This window comes from Lates calcarifer, linkage group LG4 (genome assembly GCF_001640805.2).
Source record: "Lates calcarifer isolate ASB-BC8 linkage group LG4, TLL_Latcal_v3, whole genome shotgun sequence".
NCBI classification, from domain to species: domain Eukaryota; kingdom Metazoa; phylum Chordata; class Actinopteri; family Centropomidae; genus Lates; species Lates calcarifer.
The window spans coordinates 4337271-4355592 of NC_066836.1; the positions used below are offsets into that span (position 1 = coordinate 4337271).

Consider the following 18322-nt stretch of genomic DNA (forward strand, 5'->3'; position numbering starts at 1 on the left):
AATGGGCAGTTTCTGGTTACATGCCAATGAGAATATGATCCCATGCAACCAAGAGCAGTTACACCTCATTACAGCTGCACCTAAACTTGCTCACCTGTGGGCCCAGTGAAAAGACACCTTTATGCAAAATACACCTGACAACAGAGTCAACAGGTACAACAGCAAACCCAGACACTGAGTGGGCTACAAGTCACATGAACAGTTGTGACATTTTGGCCTTCACTTACTAAAAATGATGAAGCACAGACATCAAACCAGAGAGAGACAGGTGGTGTCACTGAGCTCTGGAGACACAGACCGCTGAGGGAATTTTAATGTCACATTTTCATACATCCTCCCCACATTAGAATAACAAGTTTCACCTTGAAAATCTGGAAAGCGGCCTCTTAATATTGCACTTATGAGCTGTGCATTATTATGAATTTCTGCAAAGCTAATAGGCTGATATCTGTCCTCAGCATCAGTGCATCTGCATCACTTCATACCACACCATCCAGGCTCTAATGTGACCTCGTTACACACCAAAATAGATGCTGATCACTGCTTAACGCTGTCACTGCTGTGTATTTTTTATGAAGTCGGTGCTGCATGACCACAACTCCGCATCCTGCTGCTCTGATATTCTGCAGCAACTGCTGATGAGAAGAAGCAGGGCCAGTCAGCTCGTGTTAGAGAGGAGGACGGAGCTGAGTCAGTGGCCATTAAGAGACGACAAGACAGAGCTAAATCAGAGATGAGCACTTTGAGGTGAAACAGAGGAGGAAGAGGAGGAAGGATAGGAGTGAGAGAGATGAGGATGAGGAGGTTTGAATGTGGATGAGAGAAGCAGAAGGGGAGGAAGAGCAATATAAAGTATGAGAGGATAAACTTTAAGGGTCAGGAGTCTGCTGTCAGGCTGTCTGGTACTAGTATTCTCTCTCACGACTGCAGTGACATTTTTCATTTTATCCCTCGCTAACTTTTTGCCGTGTGTGTACGGGCCACCATCTACTTTCTGGATGCACCACCTCACATCTTTGAGATGATTTGACTTCATGAGATGAAGCAGGAGGAGGAGATTGACAGGGAGGACAGAAAAATGGAAACAAGCAGGTGAAAGCTGGAAAAGATTAAATGTGATCTCAGCAGGGAGAGTGGAAGGCTCAATGAAAAGAGGAACAAGGCCTATGATAAAAAGGTACTGGAGGGTTGAAGAGATAGTTGTGCTCAGAGAATTCAGCGGTTTCTTCCTGCCTGTCCTGCAGTGACATTCTCAACTGCTTCTACAATTTCACCCCCTGCTGGCTTTTCAGTGAGTGTGTGTGTGTGTGTGTGTGTGCATTTCTGTGTGTGTTTTCATGCTCCGCTCCCAGATTTAGAGAGCCCTGCAAGTTGTGGGTTTTTGCAAGACTGCACTGGTATTAATATTAATGTCTGTCTGAGAAAAAGATTGTACTGATATTTGAAATTTGAGGGAACAGCCTCTTTCAAAGTGGGATTTCCTCTGTTCCTCTGTGTTAATGTGCTGCCTCTAACTCAGTCAAATATAGTACAGAGCTGTTTAATGAAATATTTGTCCTCTCCAGATTTGTTTTCAGTGAGTTGAAGGTGACGAGCTGAAGTGAACCTCTCATGCAAGAATAGGTCTCTACGTTCACTCTGCCTTCGTCTATTTGTTTGAATCCTTCTCCCAGCTGTATATTACCCAGGATCCCCGGCTTCTGGAGCAGGAAGTGCTGTCTCTGTAACAAACAAACCAAACTCTGTTTCTAATTCCTGATATTTCCGTCAGTTTCCTGGCTGGATATCAGAGATTAACGCTGGTTTTTAGTGACTTCTAAGTCTTTTTAACTCACCTACAGTTCAGCTTTACTCTTGAACTTGTTGGGCCTGATTCTGGCAGTTTAAGCTGATGAGTATCACTCAGTTAGAGAGAGGTAACAGCTGCTTACCAAAGTTACACAGAGCAGGAGCAGGCTTTTATTTTAAAAGGTAAAACAGCTGCATAATGTTGCTTTAAATTCTGCCTGTAGTTCAAGAGCGATCTGTATCACATCATCACATCGACTGATGTTGATGCTGTAACATCATGTCCCATACCAGTACGTTACATAATGTGATTGCAGTGATTAGAGAGCTCATCTTAAAGACAGTTCATCCATAATCTACTAAATCCCCACCAGCTACATTTTGTACCCGGCCTTAAACACTCCTCCAGCAACGGCAAGAAAAAAAAGATAAATGTTCCTGTGAGGATTTGCTCTGTATCGTGTATCATCAGAAATATAATCCTGAAAACAATTATATCTCATATGTGAGCAGATGTTACTGCACTCACAGAGCAGTCCTCAGGGAGGGAGTCAGGTCTTCACCGGTCATATCACAACACTGTGATAAAGTTTATCCCAGTGTACCAAGAAGCAAAAAAAAAATCGAATTTCCACGAAGTGCATTATCAACTCAGAGATAAAATACTTCAAGTGGGAGATTAAATTTAAACCAGGCACAGAACAAATGTGCGTAATACTGGTCTGGAACAATGCTACCCACAATCCTCTGCTCCCAGGAAGTGGAGTGTCTCTTTGGTGTGAAGAAGATAGGTTATCAGTTTTATGTGTTATCTGGTGGAAAGGTTGTGATTTTGTGAGGTCAGAGCAGGATTTTCTAATTGTCTGTGCTGAGAAGGACGTGACCAAGAAGCTGTGACAGGAGATATTCACATTTCTGACCAGTGACCACTAATTGGGGCCTGTTCAGATTTTCACCCCAGCTTCCCCCAGTTACACTGCCCTATGAAGGTTCAGTAGTTTAGTAGATTCAGCCCTCGTCTTGACAACTTTTGGAAAAGGACAGAAACTCTCCTCTTGGTTAGCTCAAGAAGTCTAAGTATCCTTTATGTTTCCAGCCACAGGAAGGCTGAGTGTGTGAGAGGCAGGGGACGATGGAGAACATCAAATTAGCTGCAGAGAAGTTTTTTAAAGAGCACTTATCTTCTAATGTCTCCTGAGGGAGGATGGCTGTAAAGTAAAACTAAGTAGATGCTGTGACTGCAGCTCCTGTTTGTGGTTTAGTGAAGGTGTGAAGAGGCTGCACGCACACACACACACACACACAGAAAAGTCTGGGAAAGTAAGAGTTTCACTCTTCACTGCATCTTGAGGATTTGTGCTACAGATGTTACTGCAGTAAATGTAGAGGCTGTGATGTCTCTTTAGAAGTGTCGGACAGTAATGTGATTACTTTTTCTGTGTAACAAGTAGTGTAAGGTATTACAGTTCCAGTAATGCTTGGTTACTTTGACAGTTTGATGGAGGTTTTAGGCAATGTGAAGAACCTACAGCTCTCCTCGGCTTCACAGAGCTTTATACTGAGTTTCAGCTTGTTGTTTAGATGCCCAGCTACAACTCTACTGTTTTGGTTCACTGTCATCACAACAGCAGGCAGCTGCTTTCAACTAAAAAGCTCTAAAACTCCACTGCACACTACCTCTTCAGCAGCAAATGGCAGACAGGCCCAGTTAGAGACTAACAGCTGAACATATGGAGCATTTAGCAGCTAAAGAGCCAGATATTTCCCAGAGGAGCCAGTAGGCATCAAAACCAGAGTGAATATTGGACTTAAATTCAGGTGGCCAGAAACTTGGTTCAAAATGAATGCCAGCGGTGCTCTGTAACTGCTTGATGTGTAAATGGGTTAGCCATATCAACTGAAAGTGGTGATTCTGTGTCTTAATTTTGATGCTCACAAGTGGCCAAGAAAACAGTTACTGCAGGTTTAAATACAGAGTATAACTATGACACGTGGGTGTGGAGGCGTTGGAGTTGGGCTGAGTCACAAAAGTAATGTGACTAGTACTTTGGCAGTTGAGCAATTTACAGTGAGTAATATGTAATGAGTATTTCATTATTTTTTTTCTTGTACTGGTGCATTTCTATCTCTATTAGCCGTGCAGTTGGCAGAAATCTGTGTCTCTGTACTTGTGTGGATTGGTTCAAACTGTAACGTCATGTGTTTCTGCATCTGCGAGTACATGAGGGTCCATGTGATGTAAATCTGGTAATCGGAGAGTGTGTGTGAAACTGTGTGGAGTGCGTGTACCAACCAATTTGTTGTGTCAGGGTCTGCGCACCAGCTGCACATGTATCCTCTGTGGTGTGTGCAGCTGTATTATCCCAGCTTAAGACTTTCCTACTGCACTGTCACTGCAGGTTTTAAATAGCTTTAAATGACCTACTTCAGTGCTGATAATAGGAAGTGGGACAAGGTTATTATACCACCATCAAACACTGGGTAGGAGGTCGAGGTGGAGGGATGGATGCACCAGGGTTTGCATCTTGTCTTCCACTGTGAGCACAACAGGTCTGACTGTTCCTCTGTCACAATAAAGAAAAGAATACACTTAGATTAATGGACTGCCATGTGCTTGAATTATGTAATATTTCAATATGATATTAATTATGTAATATTTTTGCAATATAACTCCCTCAGCTGAAGCAGTGCTGTTTTATTTCCATTTTATGAGTCCCCAGTGTCCCGTTCAATTTATCGTGTCACTTCTGAAATAAATTAATTTTGCTAAGCTGCCTGGATGATGTGAATATCTTTGTGCTTTTTGCCTGAATGACAGAAACAAATTAGCTTTTTTTCTGTGGGGATGTGTTGATATTTTCAATTAAGGGGTAATATATTCAAATCATTTACATCATTAGTGCAGCTGGTGGATTAGTAGATATTTTATGATACGTATCTCCCCCAGGAACCATTAGTACGAGTGATGTAGCCTGCAGCATTCCCCCTAAATCTGCATAATTCTGGCATTTAAATTCACAGTGAATGTTTTGGGTGTTTGAACTGAGCCCCGTCTTGTTTTTTGTCAGCAGCTTTCTGTCTGTCTTTGTGTTTATGTGAGTTAAACCTGGCAGTTTAAAGATGAAGAGATTTTAAATGCTGCCGTGATGCGGCTCATCGCTGTTTTTCATCACTTCATTTGGTTGATGTCTGTCTCCCACTCAGCCACCCACACCGCCGCTCAGTGTGCTGAGTCTCAGCAAGAGGGATGATTCTTCTCTCCTTTCAAAGGCGGCGGTACGCTGGTCTTATGCACAGTGTGGCGTGTGTCCACTGTACATATGTATTAATGCAGATTTTTGAACCTTCAAATGCTTTTGACACTAAAGGAGAAAAGCTATAATTAGACTCAGTCTCTATGGAGGACGGAGCTTCTGCTGCAAATAAATGAATTCATCTTCACCGCACTGTTTACAGTCGTTGGGCTGATTATAGTTATTTAGGCATCCAAAGTCCATACCAGTCTGGGTCGGTTGTTGTTAGTAAACGTGCTGTATAAAGATTAATTTAACACAGTTTTTTAGCTTGAAAACTCCTGAGTTGAACCCACACACACTTCCCTGTCCCTTTTCAGAGCCAGACTTGTTTGAGCTGCTGCAGATGTGCTCATGTTACATTGCCTTGTAGTGTGGGAGCATGGAGTACCACCCGGCAGAGTCATAGACTTTGTTTTTTGGATCTACAAGACAGAAAAGGCAGATAAATATAAATATGAAACTGGTTTAAACAGCTATGGTGCAGCCACAAAAACTTAATGCATTGTCTCGAACCGCTCCTAAGGCTCGGCATCTGTGCCAAAATCAAGCCAATTAAAATCCTGTCTTTACTGTATTCTGCTGTGAATGTTGGAGCTGCTCCTCTCCTTTGCTGCAGTCTATAGGCTCTATGGTGCAGAATTTGCCAGTAAAAATTGTGAATGTGAAAAATGTTTTGGGTGACACTGGAGATGGCTTTGCTTGACCTGTTTTTAATAACTGGCAGAAAATAAACAATAGTGTGTATTACTGAGTTAAAAATGTGCATGTGTAATCTGTGCAAACAGTCTTCATGTGTGCAGTGTCTTTGTATGTTTCTGTAGTGTTGTGGTCTGTTCTCATGAGTGAAATTATCAGGAATATGTTCTTTGTTCATAATACAACATCTTAAAATATGTAAAAATCACTGCTCTGGTGTCAGTTTATACCAGAATAAACTGCACTAAATGACTGAGTGACATATTTGCAGTTGCAGTGTGGTTGTACTGTAGATGGTGGGTGCCATATGCTGGTCTGAGGCCTGATCACATTCTCACTTCCTGTGCTATTAATTATGTGTCAAAGCAATGCTAATTAAACCAGGAGAGGAGAGCTCCTGCCATGTCCTTACCTTCAGGGTATTAGTTAGCACAGTACACTGCTCTGCATTTCAATTAATCAATTAACAAGTCGGGCCACAGGCAGCTTTGGAACAGATACTGGCTCCTGATGAATAATTCAGCAGTTTTAATCAGCTTGTTCTATCTGTCACAGCCAGAATATAAATCCAGCACAGTAGATATAAAACCAAAACCAGAGCAACTGTTATTTCTGGTTTAGTGTATCTTTAAAGTTGATTTATGTTGTCACAGATTCTTTAAGGTCATTAGCTTCATCTTTCATTTAGTTGGTAAATCAAATCATTTCTGAATCATTTTGAAAAATAAGATGGTTGCTCCTGTTTGATATGATTAAAATTGGACTGGGAAAATGTGAACTTTGAGTTCGGTCTTCTGGAAAGTTGGAACAAAACAAAGCACTTTTAAGGCTCCTTCACACCTGCAATTAAAACTGCCAAAGTTTACGGTGAATTCACTTTATTTCAGTGGAATTGCCAAAATCAGTGGATTTGCTCACAGGGGAGAACTAAATCTTTACAGTTTGATATGAAGCAAGCTGGCGTGAATCGGGTGATGTTTTAGGGAGGCTGGAGAATCCAAAATGGAGCTTTATTTGAAGCCTTCTCTTTTATTTTTTAGTATATAAACCTGCTCTGTTGGAGTATAAACTGCTCCACAAAAGAGAAATGGTTTGCAGACATTAATGAGACAGGTGGCAAGCATACAAATGTCTTTTTGAGTAAACTCTGTGATCTTATTGTCCAGTTAGCGGCTAAGCTAACAGGCCTGCTAACTTAGCAAACTAGCTAGCTACATTTTTGTTTTCCATCCTCAGAGACTTTTTATTCAATGAAATGATGTATAATCCTAAGAACAAAATGTCAGGGAGACTAAACAGACTACTACAGTGCCTGAAGACCAACTGTGACTGACTAAACTAGAACTAGCAAGGTATTTGGCTGGCTAGTTCCTTAGCAGTTAGCTCGCCAGCTACAGTAGCTCAGCTACTCGCCCTGTGGACTCTAGCACACCCCAGTTTGCAAAGGCTTGTGGATAAAGTTGATTAATCATTAATATTTCATTATTAATAAATGTGCCACTTTCTGGTGTGACCAGGCCGTTACATATGAATTCAGGCTATCAGTTCTTGTTTAGGTAAATGTGTCATTGGAAATTTGTAATATCCTGTAGGGATGAAATGATTAGTGGCTGGATTAGTGAATTAGCAGCTAAATAATTGGTAGTAATTTGACAATTGATTAATAATTTTAGTCATTTTCTCATTTTCTCACTTATTCCTGCTCCCAAAATGAGAGAATTTTCTTCTTATATGAATGATTATGATTATACCATTGCATCTGCATATCTTTGGGGTTTTGACTATAGATTGAACTTGGGTTCTTTTTCATTTTTCACTACTTTCTAACATGCTACAGGTGAAATGATTCAACAACAGATGTGCCAAATTAATAATGTCCCAGAATAAGTTCTGTGTTTGTTTGTGACAGATGAAATGAAATGGGGTAAACAGATAAAAATTTAAAACAGGCCACCCTAGATGTGGTTTTTTGTGCTTTTGCTCTCTGCACAGACTCATGTTGTGATTCAATACAGTTCTTGTCAGAATCCAGCCTAATGCAGCTTGAACCCAGAAGTTGAAATCAGCTTGTTAAAAACACCCCATTGTGTTACATCAAGTTCTAAACACAAACACTACATATTTTCATATTTCTACTACTACTGTCAGTCGTAGTTGGATCACTTTGGGTAAGACTGGAGGTAAAAGTTGCTGCAGATTAGGAAAATGAACATTGACGTTTTCTGCTTGAGGATGATTGTTAGTGCTCTGGAGCAAAAACAAACCGCATCGCCGGAGCCTCATTATCCTGCTTACCGCTACACGCTCTGAATGGGTAAATACATCGGCTCGGCTCATACTGAGAAGCACTGAACTCTGGGTTTTTGGGGGGCTTACAGAGCTCTGAAGTGCAGGACCTCCTGTTCGCCGCTGTTTGTTGTGGTGATGGATGGAGCTCATCGGTATTCAGGGTCTCCAGTGTGGGCACTTTGTTATTCAGCGAAACCGTAAAGAAGTGGACAATGCAGGTGAATGAGCTGTGGCCTCCCTCCCTGTCTCTCCTGTGCCAAGTATTAGTCTACCTATCATGTCAACGGTGATTAATGGCACTCGACAGTGCCAAGGCCTCCACACTCTAGAGAATTTTTTTTCAAAATCTTTTGAGACTTTTTACTGCTGTCTGATTCACAGTTTATTCACCTCGAATGATAAAACTGACACTGTGGATGGATGGATGGATGGATGGATGGATGGGGCGCAGTAGAGAGGTCTGACTCAGCTACCAGAAACGATCAAACATTCATTTGATGGGAGGATATTTTATTGAGATGAAAAGCCATATCCCATCACTCCGGTGTGAAGGTAATGTTTTTTTCCCCTCTTGTTAGAGGAAGTCTGAATTAAACTGGGACTTCCCTTTTATTTTATCACCTGGGGAAGAAACAGCAGAGGCTTTTGGGACATTATTAGATCAGTTAATGAGTGTTATTCTCTCTCTCACAGCAGAATCACTTCCTATATTCTATTAGGCTGAGAAGTCACCTTGTCCTGAATCCTTTCACTTTTCTCGTCCTTCTTTTGCTTTGAAGTGCTCTTACCCTGAAGCGATCATTTCCCTAGCTTTATTCTCCATAGCATGTCAGATAAATGTTTTGTCCTATCTGCTCTAAGTGTTATTTGTCCCTGACATCTTCAACTTCGAGTTGCAAGTGATGCCACTGATTCGGAAATGTCAGGCGTTTCCTTTCCTTTAACCTGGATGATTTAAATGTAAATGTCATGAGAAAACTGTTATTTAGTGAATTCACCCTCGGTTTGATGTTGAAGCTGACAGGAAGTGAAAGGAGGTGTGTTTGTTTACGAGCGGTTTGTGCCGGGGAGAGGAGGGGGCAGTAGTTTAATATTCAGGAAAGCTCTCTGTCCAACACAGCCAGGGTCAGTGTTGAGGTTCAGCGGCTGCAGAGTCCAGCAGGTATTCAACATTTAGCTCCATTTTCCTCTGAGCTGTCTGTGTTTGTGCTCCACTGGTCACACTGTCAGGGACGTCCACTCTGAAATGCCAGACCTCCTCTGAGGAAAAGTGGCCCGGCGTTTTTAAACCATCCCTCTCTCCCTCTCTCTTAGTGTTACCTCAGCGAGGTTGTGCTCTCACCGCTCATTATCTCCTCTGGGATTACAGCGCTCAGCGTTGGAGAGCCGTCCCTCTCATTTCACCTCTTCAGACTACTGTAATTCACCTGCTTTTCACGCTGAGGGCTCCCCCACCATCCACAGGAACAAGTGTCTGTCAGGCCAAGGCCTGCAGGGATAAATTTTATCAGGAGGAGCAGCAGGCCTGCTGATGATTGTCAAGTAGCTGGACAGCATTTAAAACTGTGCAATCAACTCTATTACTAATAACAGAATTATGAAGACTGACTATAATTTTATGTCTATAGATCTGAGTACTTGATGGTGTCTGGGGTGTGGATTGGAAATGACAGAGGCGCCATTCTCCCTTTCACGAGTCAGCATAATGTTACTATAATACAATATACTACATTTATTTTTCTATTTTTAATGTTGTTTATTCATCGCTGTCAAACGAAAACCAGATTCAACTAAATTTCATTCAGTCGTGCACGGTCTGGTGTAGTTTTTTGAATAACAATATAGACGTTTTGAGTTTGAAAGCTGGACTTAATATTCACAGACAATAACAAACTGTCACATCAGAGCCTGACAGAACAGTGACAATAATGACATTTGTGTACTTTAAAGTGACAAAGCCCTCTCATGGGAAATGAAATGCTAATTTTCATTGACTCTGAGCAAGGGTAGATTTAGGAGAATGCAGGTGGATGTAGCTAATCAAAAATGCATCCCCAGCCATAACCAAGTAGTGATTTGTATCATCTTTCTCTAACATTTTCCATGTTGCTTTTTTGGAGCCAAACCTAACCATAGTGAGTCAGATCAGAGAACAGTTACAGTACTGATTTGTAAAGGCTTGTGCACACAGGGGGCATGTCAGTCTGTCTCGTGCACTCTAAAATAATGGATAAGTATCTATTTTAAATCAGTGCAGCTGCCTACACCGATTGTGTAAAACCTCATGTTTCACTTGTGCTTTTTTGTTTTTATGCTTCGCGTCTGTTTTCTTTCTACTCCTGTGTATTAGAGGTTTGTTGCTTTCTCAGCATGTCTCATTTGTTTATCCTGATTCTACAAACGATCACAGTTCATCTTCAACATGATGTAAGTTGGTTAGTCTGGTGTCGTGGTGAGATCTGTGTCATTTACTTGTTATTCCTCAAAGTGAGATCATCAGAGCGGTGGTGGTGGATATCAAGAAGCTGATGAAGACCTTGTGCTGTTGAGATGAAGTACACTAATGTTGACAGAGCAATCGAAAGCTAGAGCCTTGTTGTCAGAGTCGTGGGCTGGGATCGGACTGCAGCGTGAATCATAGTAATTGGCTCTTGTCTCAGCGGTGGAGAACAACATCCATTAACAGAGAGGCTTTAGACGGAGGCAGCGTTAGTTTGGCTTTAGCTACAGTTTGGAGCTCGGGAGGAAAACTATGAATATTTATCGAGCTGATGTTCATGAATCTGTGTGTGTGTGTGTGTGTATTTCTGCGTGAGATACAATTACACTGTGCAGACCACAGTACATCTCATAAAACAAACATTTACGTCTCCTGTGTGACTTTTTACTGTTTAGTGTATTTTCTCAGTGTACTGCAAATTTAACAAACAAATGAAATAGCTGCAGCAAGAGTAAAGAGTCAAATTCTTGCAATAATTTACGTTGTATGTGCATGTTTATGACTTCCTTGGAGAATATGGTGGAGAAACCAATTAAAACAAGCTCAATTACTGCTAATTATTGCAGTATGTATAATGTATGATGTTTTTATTGCAGTCAATCATCCGTAAACCTTTAAAGTGTGTTAAGGTGAAGGTTTCCTCTCCATCAGTATCCAGCCTGTAATGAGCCAGTCAGGATGCCATTCATCTCCACAACATGACATGATTACAACACTCATTTATCCATCTAGGTTCAATTACACCTTTCATTCATCCAATTGGACATTATTATACTGGAGCCATTAGAGCTGAGAAACCTGTTTCCACCTGGGGAACATTAAGCCTTCTTCTCAATGACTAGACTCACTTTTAACCGTCAGAGACTCGATGAAGTTGTTGTCACGTCAAACCTTCATTACTCAGATTTTGGTACTTTGATTTCAGTTATAGGAATTGTATCCTCTTCCTGTGTTATGATGGTATCAAACACTCCTTAGCCCCTAAAAAACCCCTTTCAGAATAACCTGTGAAATGTACAGTTGACAGCAGTGCTATTTTTCTTTAGTCCTGAAAAGCTCAGATAATTTGGAGATACCAGACTTTCATCTCAAAGCATCAGTGAGTTCCTGTCCTGCTGTTTGTTTTTTATTTTTTTAACAATTCAACAGTTTTTCACTCGGGGTAAGAGAATAATCCATCTCCTGCTGCGTCTGATATTGTGATATCCTGAGTGTGTTTTTTCGCTGTTGATCTCTGAACCACTCAGCTGTGTTTCAGTCTGGTGAAGGGTTCGGATGCTTCTGTCCAACTACTTTTTAAAATGATTTTTGGACCACAGACATGTTTATAGTCAGGCGCAGAGAGGAAAACTTCGTGCTGTGAGCTTCTTACAGCTCACTAAAGAGACTGGGACATAAAGTCAAAGGCCTGTTTTCACTTAGCTGACATTAAACCTGCAGCACTCAATGGTGTTTATCGAGGTGAAAAAAATGTGATTCTCCTGCCAAATAACTTCTGGTATTCTGCCTCTCTGAGCCTCTAAGTGCTGAATCACTCACAGTAAGTGTTGAGAGTACTTCTGTTCAACTCAGCTTTTACATTTTGTTGCTTTCACTGTGGAAAGATGGTCGATACTGCGGTGAGATTTTGATCTTACCCTCATCTAAATACTAGTTTCACCTGTAAAATGTGGGCAACAGCAGGACAGAACGGGCTGAAATACGACTCAGTAATTAGTTTGTTTTGAATGAATAACAAAATATCTAAGGGCTAAAGTTTCAGAAATATTAACCAAGTGTAAAGTTCTAACCATGTTTGTCTTTTTTTTTTGCTTTGTGATTGGTTGACAGAGGCGTGTGACAGCCCGCTGGTGTCCAATCTGCCGCCGTCGTCCTTCAGAAGCTCCTCCCAGCTGTCCAGCAGCCATGCGCCGGGCTTCGCCAAACTCAACAGGAGAGAAGGTGAGGAGGAATTTTCTGCTGCTGACTCTGACTGAATGAATTATGGACCGGACGGTGTTATGTTTGACGAGTAGGACCTTGACACTGGAGCAGGATACTGGACGACACAGAGCTCCATCACATGACGTGACGGTGTCTGTGGCAGAAGTGTAGCTGTTTTATTAACATTGTCATTTGTGATGTGCCTGTTTGTCTAGTTATGGCACTTTTCCTACGAGGTGACAGATTTATATTCAGGATTACTGGTCAACAGGGCCTGAAGTGGCTATTTTCACTGTCACAGAAAGTATATTATTTGTTGTTGGTGCTATAATTCAGGATCATAGCAACCAAAATGCATAAATATTTAATTCCAGTGCTTATTGTAACACTAGAATGAAATGAAAGCAACAAATGTCTGGTGAGTTTGACAGTTATGTAGTGAAAGGCTTTGCTCTTTGTTGTGGCTGACATGTATCGTTTTTTAAGGTAACTTGTTTGGCATTTTTGTCTTTATGTAATGGTAGGCAGAAAATAGGTCTCTGAACCAGTAACATTGCAGTTATATGGCAGCCACTTTTATATGAAAAGGAAACATCAAGCTGGCAGGGATTGCTGCTGTTGTTTAAGACAGTCATGCATTAAAGAAGATCTAAAATAGATGAATACAGGAATTTTCTACATGATTCACAAAGATTTACAGGTAACTCACAGGTGAGTAGTTTAGAGAGAGACAAGAGAATCAGAATAATTTCTAAGACAGGACAATCAAAAAGAAAGAACAAGCCAGAGTTGCTTTGTCCCGTCTTTATTCTCTATAGGTGCCGTTTGTATTGAGGGTTTACGCCAGAAGGATGAATGTAAATAGTGTTTGTTCGTCCGGCGTGAAGACCCTGCGGGGAGTCTTGTGCTGGATGCTGATGAGAGGCTTTGACAAAATGAAGATCATAGTTTGTTGTGGAGCTTTTTCTGCAGGGAACAGGCTTCGCTGCTTTATCCTGACATCAAAGCTAAGAATCAGCTGGGAGGGTGAGACGGGTTTAATCTGGATCTGAATGATTTTCACCACCTGGGAAACTAAATTAATTAACTTCACCCTATACAACCATTACTACAGATGTAGGTAAAACTGGATGTAGATGCCGCAGATTGCCTGTGTTCAGATTCGCCCAGCTTCCTCTCAGTAATAATAATCATGTCAAGATGAGAAAATGCAGGGATTAGGAGTGTGTGTGGGGGGGTGTAATGAATACCACTGACAGCATCATAACTCAGGTTCACATATCATTTCACCACAGCATTTTTCAAATCTAGCTCTAGCTGTTAGCAGATTAGAAGAGCTGTTTGTGTCACATTTCTTCCGTAGCTGTATTAACTGGGAAAAGCCCACACGATCGCAGCTGATTGCCGAGGAAATCGATGAATAAATGAATCTCTCCATCTCATTTCTATCTCCTGCTGCTGCTGCTGCTGCTAACACTGCCTCCTCCAGTCGTTCTCTGAGGAGCAGCTTTGCTTTCAGTTCATTTACTCACTAAATGAACAGATTATCAGAACCTCAAAATACCACCTACGAGATAAATGCAGGTATTTTATATGTGGGCTTCAGGATCCTAGATGTTTTAATATCATAACAATGGATAATAATCAAAATGTTATCATTTAGTTAAGGTTTCAGTACAACCAGGTGGTTAATATTTTGGTATCTCCAGCATGAAGATGTAAAAATGAGTCCATAGTTGTCTGTGAAAGAAGCTCATTACAATCCACAGTAACTTTATTTATAGGTGACTTCTTCTTCAGCGGCTGTAGTAATTATGAAGGGAGCAAAGGAAAGGCTGTTTCTTCTTATCCATGATACTGCCACAACCTTAACTCCGTGTTGTTATTGTACTCTGATGGTGCTCCAACCTTAAGGAAGTACTTATTTTAACCCAAACCAAACCAGGACCGTTCCATAAGCTTCCAGCTTCCTTTACATTGGAGGACTGGCGAGCGGTCCACGATCTTTCCCTATCATTATCGAAGTGCTGCCAGGTATTCTCCATCCTCAAAATTAAGAACGCAAGGTTTTTCTATAAACAAATTCTGAAAAATACATATGAAGTCTTGTACCAAAGCAGCCTTTGTGTTGTTACATGCAGCCGGTTGAGTCTGTGCCAGTTTTCGGTCTTTGTTGAGACCTAGTGTGCTTAACAGATTATGACATGCTGAATAGATGATGGCTTCAGCTGAAATGTCCACAAATTCCTTCTTTGAGGTGATTCACATTGTTTTATCACACACAGCTCCGCTCAGTGCAGCTCCGGCAGTGATAAATGTGTTTATGATATAAAGCATGTGTGGAGATATTCACATTTTTTTTTATACATAGCAGTTTCTTTTGAAAAGGTGGCACACTCTGTTTTCTTCATGTGCATCATTTTTATATCTGGGCCCAGAGATGCTGGTTCCTGCAGGAAGGTTGATTGGAGATTAATGTCTCTTTCACCAGGGACCTGCAGGATGAATGACTCACCATTTTGGTTTCATCGCTGCTCTCTTTTGATCCTCAGTCTCTTATTCTTCATTTTGATTCCTCTTCTTCCCTTTTTTATCTTTCATTCTGCTGTAATTGTTAGTTTCACTCCATCCACAGTCACATTTTCATCAGTAAGAACTAATTTAGTCGGCTCTGTCTCCCTGCCAAATGTTAATAGCAGTGTTCGTGTTTAAATGTTTTTTTTTTTCCACTGGCAACACTGACAATTATCAGTGATGTCGCTGCAATTATGCTGGAAAAAGACTTTAAAAAGAATTATTGTGCCACAGTAATCACTTCCTGAATGAATGAGATTTAAAAGTGGAATTAAACTTTAATTGGAGCGTGTTCTGGTTGTGTGTATGGATTGCCAACAAATCAAGTATTGACTTACAGTTGTGTGTTCACAGTGTGTGCTCTGTTGCTTCCACAAAGTTCCGATGTTGCCGTTGAAACTCGAGTGGAAATGTGTTGTACTTCGCCTGTTTCCCAGCCCACTGCTGCATCAGGCCCATTAGGTTCTCTGTCTGTCTGACATGTTATCAGGCTGCTGAAATTACCATCCAGGCTTGCTATTCTCATGCAAATTATGAACTCTCACTCCGGGCCTGTAACGTGTCTCCCCTCTTTTCCTTTCAGCTACCTGTCTGTCTGCAACAATGCCTGTTCACTTTTCTACCTTTCTACAGCTCACCCCTTCCCCTGCCTGTCCAGCCTTTTTCCTCTTGGCTTGACTCTTAATTTCGCTCGTGTCCCTCTCTTTGTTTGTTCCTCTCTGTCTCTCCTGTACCTGTCAGGTGGAATATCGGTGCATTATTAATGATTCAGAGGTCCTTTCTTTACTTATCCATCAATCTGCTCCTTATAGTGAAGCCACTGTCCACAGTGGCCTCATGTCAGGCTTGGTCTCCCTTCAGCAGTAAAGCAGGAGGAGGAGGACAGCTGTACAGCCTGACTGGCTCTCCTCTTCACCTGTTACAAACACTACCTGCACTGCTCTAGTAATGAGACAGAGACAAATTGAGTTGGTTTCAGGTGTCAGAGTCCTCACAGGTGAAGTGGATTATTGAGGCACCGGGGATGAAGTGAGCAGCTAAACCCACCTCAGGTTAGGTTATACTTAGTTTTTTTGTATTGTGGAGCAGAATGGTCACTTTTTCTTGCAATATTGATTGAAACTAAACCCCTGTATATATCATACTATATAATATCACACTAACATTATTCGATTATATGACTTTTAAAGGGAAAACAGGCATAAATTAATGGGCAATATAACATTTTCTGGTCCATAACTTCCAATAGTTGTCTTACAATTTATAGGAAATTATTCATACCTAAAATTTGGTATGAACTTTAGCAGAATAGAGACAACGATCATTTAATTAGTTATCTAATTAATGATTTCCAATTAATTGCTATGTTGTTAGAGGGATCTTTAGCCACTGCACTGTTGGACGGCTGAACATGAACATGCTCAACAAGGTAGAAATTAAATAAATGTTGTTTGTCAAAACATCTGCATCTCTCATCTTCAACTTGTCTAGCTATGCCACAGTGTCAACTTTAACTAAAGCAGCAGTTTTATCTCAGGAATGATTTGTTTTTCTGAGTCACGATGCTAGAGTTTGTTGTTTTGCTCATCAATAGCACCACTGCAACACTATGTTGTACATCAAGTAGCCTGAATTAATTTGTGTTCTTTCATTTGAGACTGGCACAAAACGCAGCAGATGACTTTTCTGTATCAAAAATATGACTTTTGCCACTGAAAAGAGGATTATTGAGCCTCTCTGCAGCTCTACAGATTGTTGAAGTTGTAGGAGGAAACACAAGCAGCCCAAGTTAACGATCACAGTTGTTGTGCTCTCCACAGCCCAGTATGTGATTAAATGTTTGAGGTGGTGTTGGCAACAGGGAGGCAGAACTGAAAACAGATACAAACACCTACAGGCAGAGCAGGTTGAATTAAATGGACGTAACTCGAATTTGTGGGCGGTAAACAGGCTTATGGATGGCATGACATGAAGACAGTCTGAACAGGGGAAAGAAAGCCAGCAGCAGAGACAGACAGGTTCACAAAACAGACAAGAATATGCACGAATGGCTGAACATAGCTGCAGCATGAGGAAGAAGAGCATGCTGGGTTTATATAGACTGAGGTTTAATGAGTGAAGAAAGCACAGGTGTGGGTCAATGAGGGAATGAGGGACAGGTGTGCACGGTGTGTCTAGCAATCAGGTGAACAGCAAAGAGAGGAAGACTGAGGGCATCTGGTGGACAGGTGGGGAATTACAAGATCTACAGTGTCATAGAAGATGCGACAGTGATTGAAGATTGATTAAAGTTCACAAATCAATTAAAATTCTAGAGCAGACAAACGCTGGATAATGAGCTGTATGTTGGAGGGAGAGTGTGGCCTTCTAATTGGCCGGCAGAGCGGTGATGTCACACTCCTCGCCATCATTAAGTGTAACTGTTTTTCAGTGGGTGGTTTGGGTTAGTTCCTTGATGGACACTGGCAGAGAGAGAAACCAGGGAGATCTCTTTGATTTAAAGTGACGGCCGTGACAGAAAGTGTTTAGACTGTCAGCCATCAGTTCACCTCTGTTTCAATTATATCTGACAGGGTGGACACAGTAAATCTTTGTACTGCTTCTCAGCCTCTCAGTCGCTTCTCTCTCATCTCTTTCTCTTTTCCCCTACAGTCTAATCTTCGTGGGTAAAGGTCAGAGTGTCTGCTCTGTTCTGTTCTGCTGTCACTGGACACATCTTTTAGTCAAGTGCTCATTAGCTTTGGCCTTTAGCCCTTTAAAGATCAGGCTCCGACAGCCACCAGCCCCCGCACTGATTCATTTTCACCACTGAGCTTTTGGCTGATTTTCCATGACAAAAAAGAAACTAGTGCTAAAGATAAATGGAGAGCCAGTATACATTTAACCATAATCACAACACCAAACAACAGACCTTTTGCTACCACTAGATTCCAGTATCTAAGATGTAGTGGACCAAATATTTTACCCTGAAATGTGAACCTTTACCTCTTCATTTTTACACATCTATTTGTCAATTTCTGTTTTTTGGCACTGTCTTTATCAGACATCCGACACAAGAGAGACTGTGAGTGCTGTAGATCTATGAAGCTCGAGCTTGACAGTGAAACTTTCAATTTACCGGTAGATCTACTTTCAGTGCATCTACACTTCCTGTTGTTGGGTCCACATCGTGTTATCTGTTCAGCTGACGAAAAAAAAAAAAGTCTGACAGCGAACTCTTTTGTGATGGATTAGTTCTGGACCCAAGGGATTCTTA

General features: G+C 41.3%; 1 protein-coding gene across 2 annotated transcripts in view; it reads left to right on the top strand.

The window, feature by feature from the left end:
• LOC108884341 (contactin-associated protein-like 4) overlaps window positions 1-18322 on the top strand; it is a 79926-nt gene that overhangs the window by 8794 nt on the left and 52810 nt on the right. For both annotated transcript variants that reach the window (XM_018678192.2, XM_051069807.1), the window contains exon 2: window positions 12400-12510. In XM_018678192.2, coding sequence (XP_018533708.1) covers window positions 12400-12510 — 111 coding nt within the window. The remainder of the gene's footprint in view (window positions 1-12399; window positions 12511-18322) is intronic.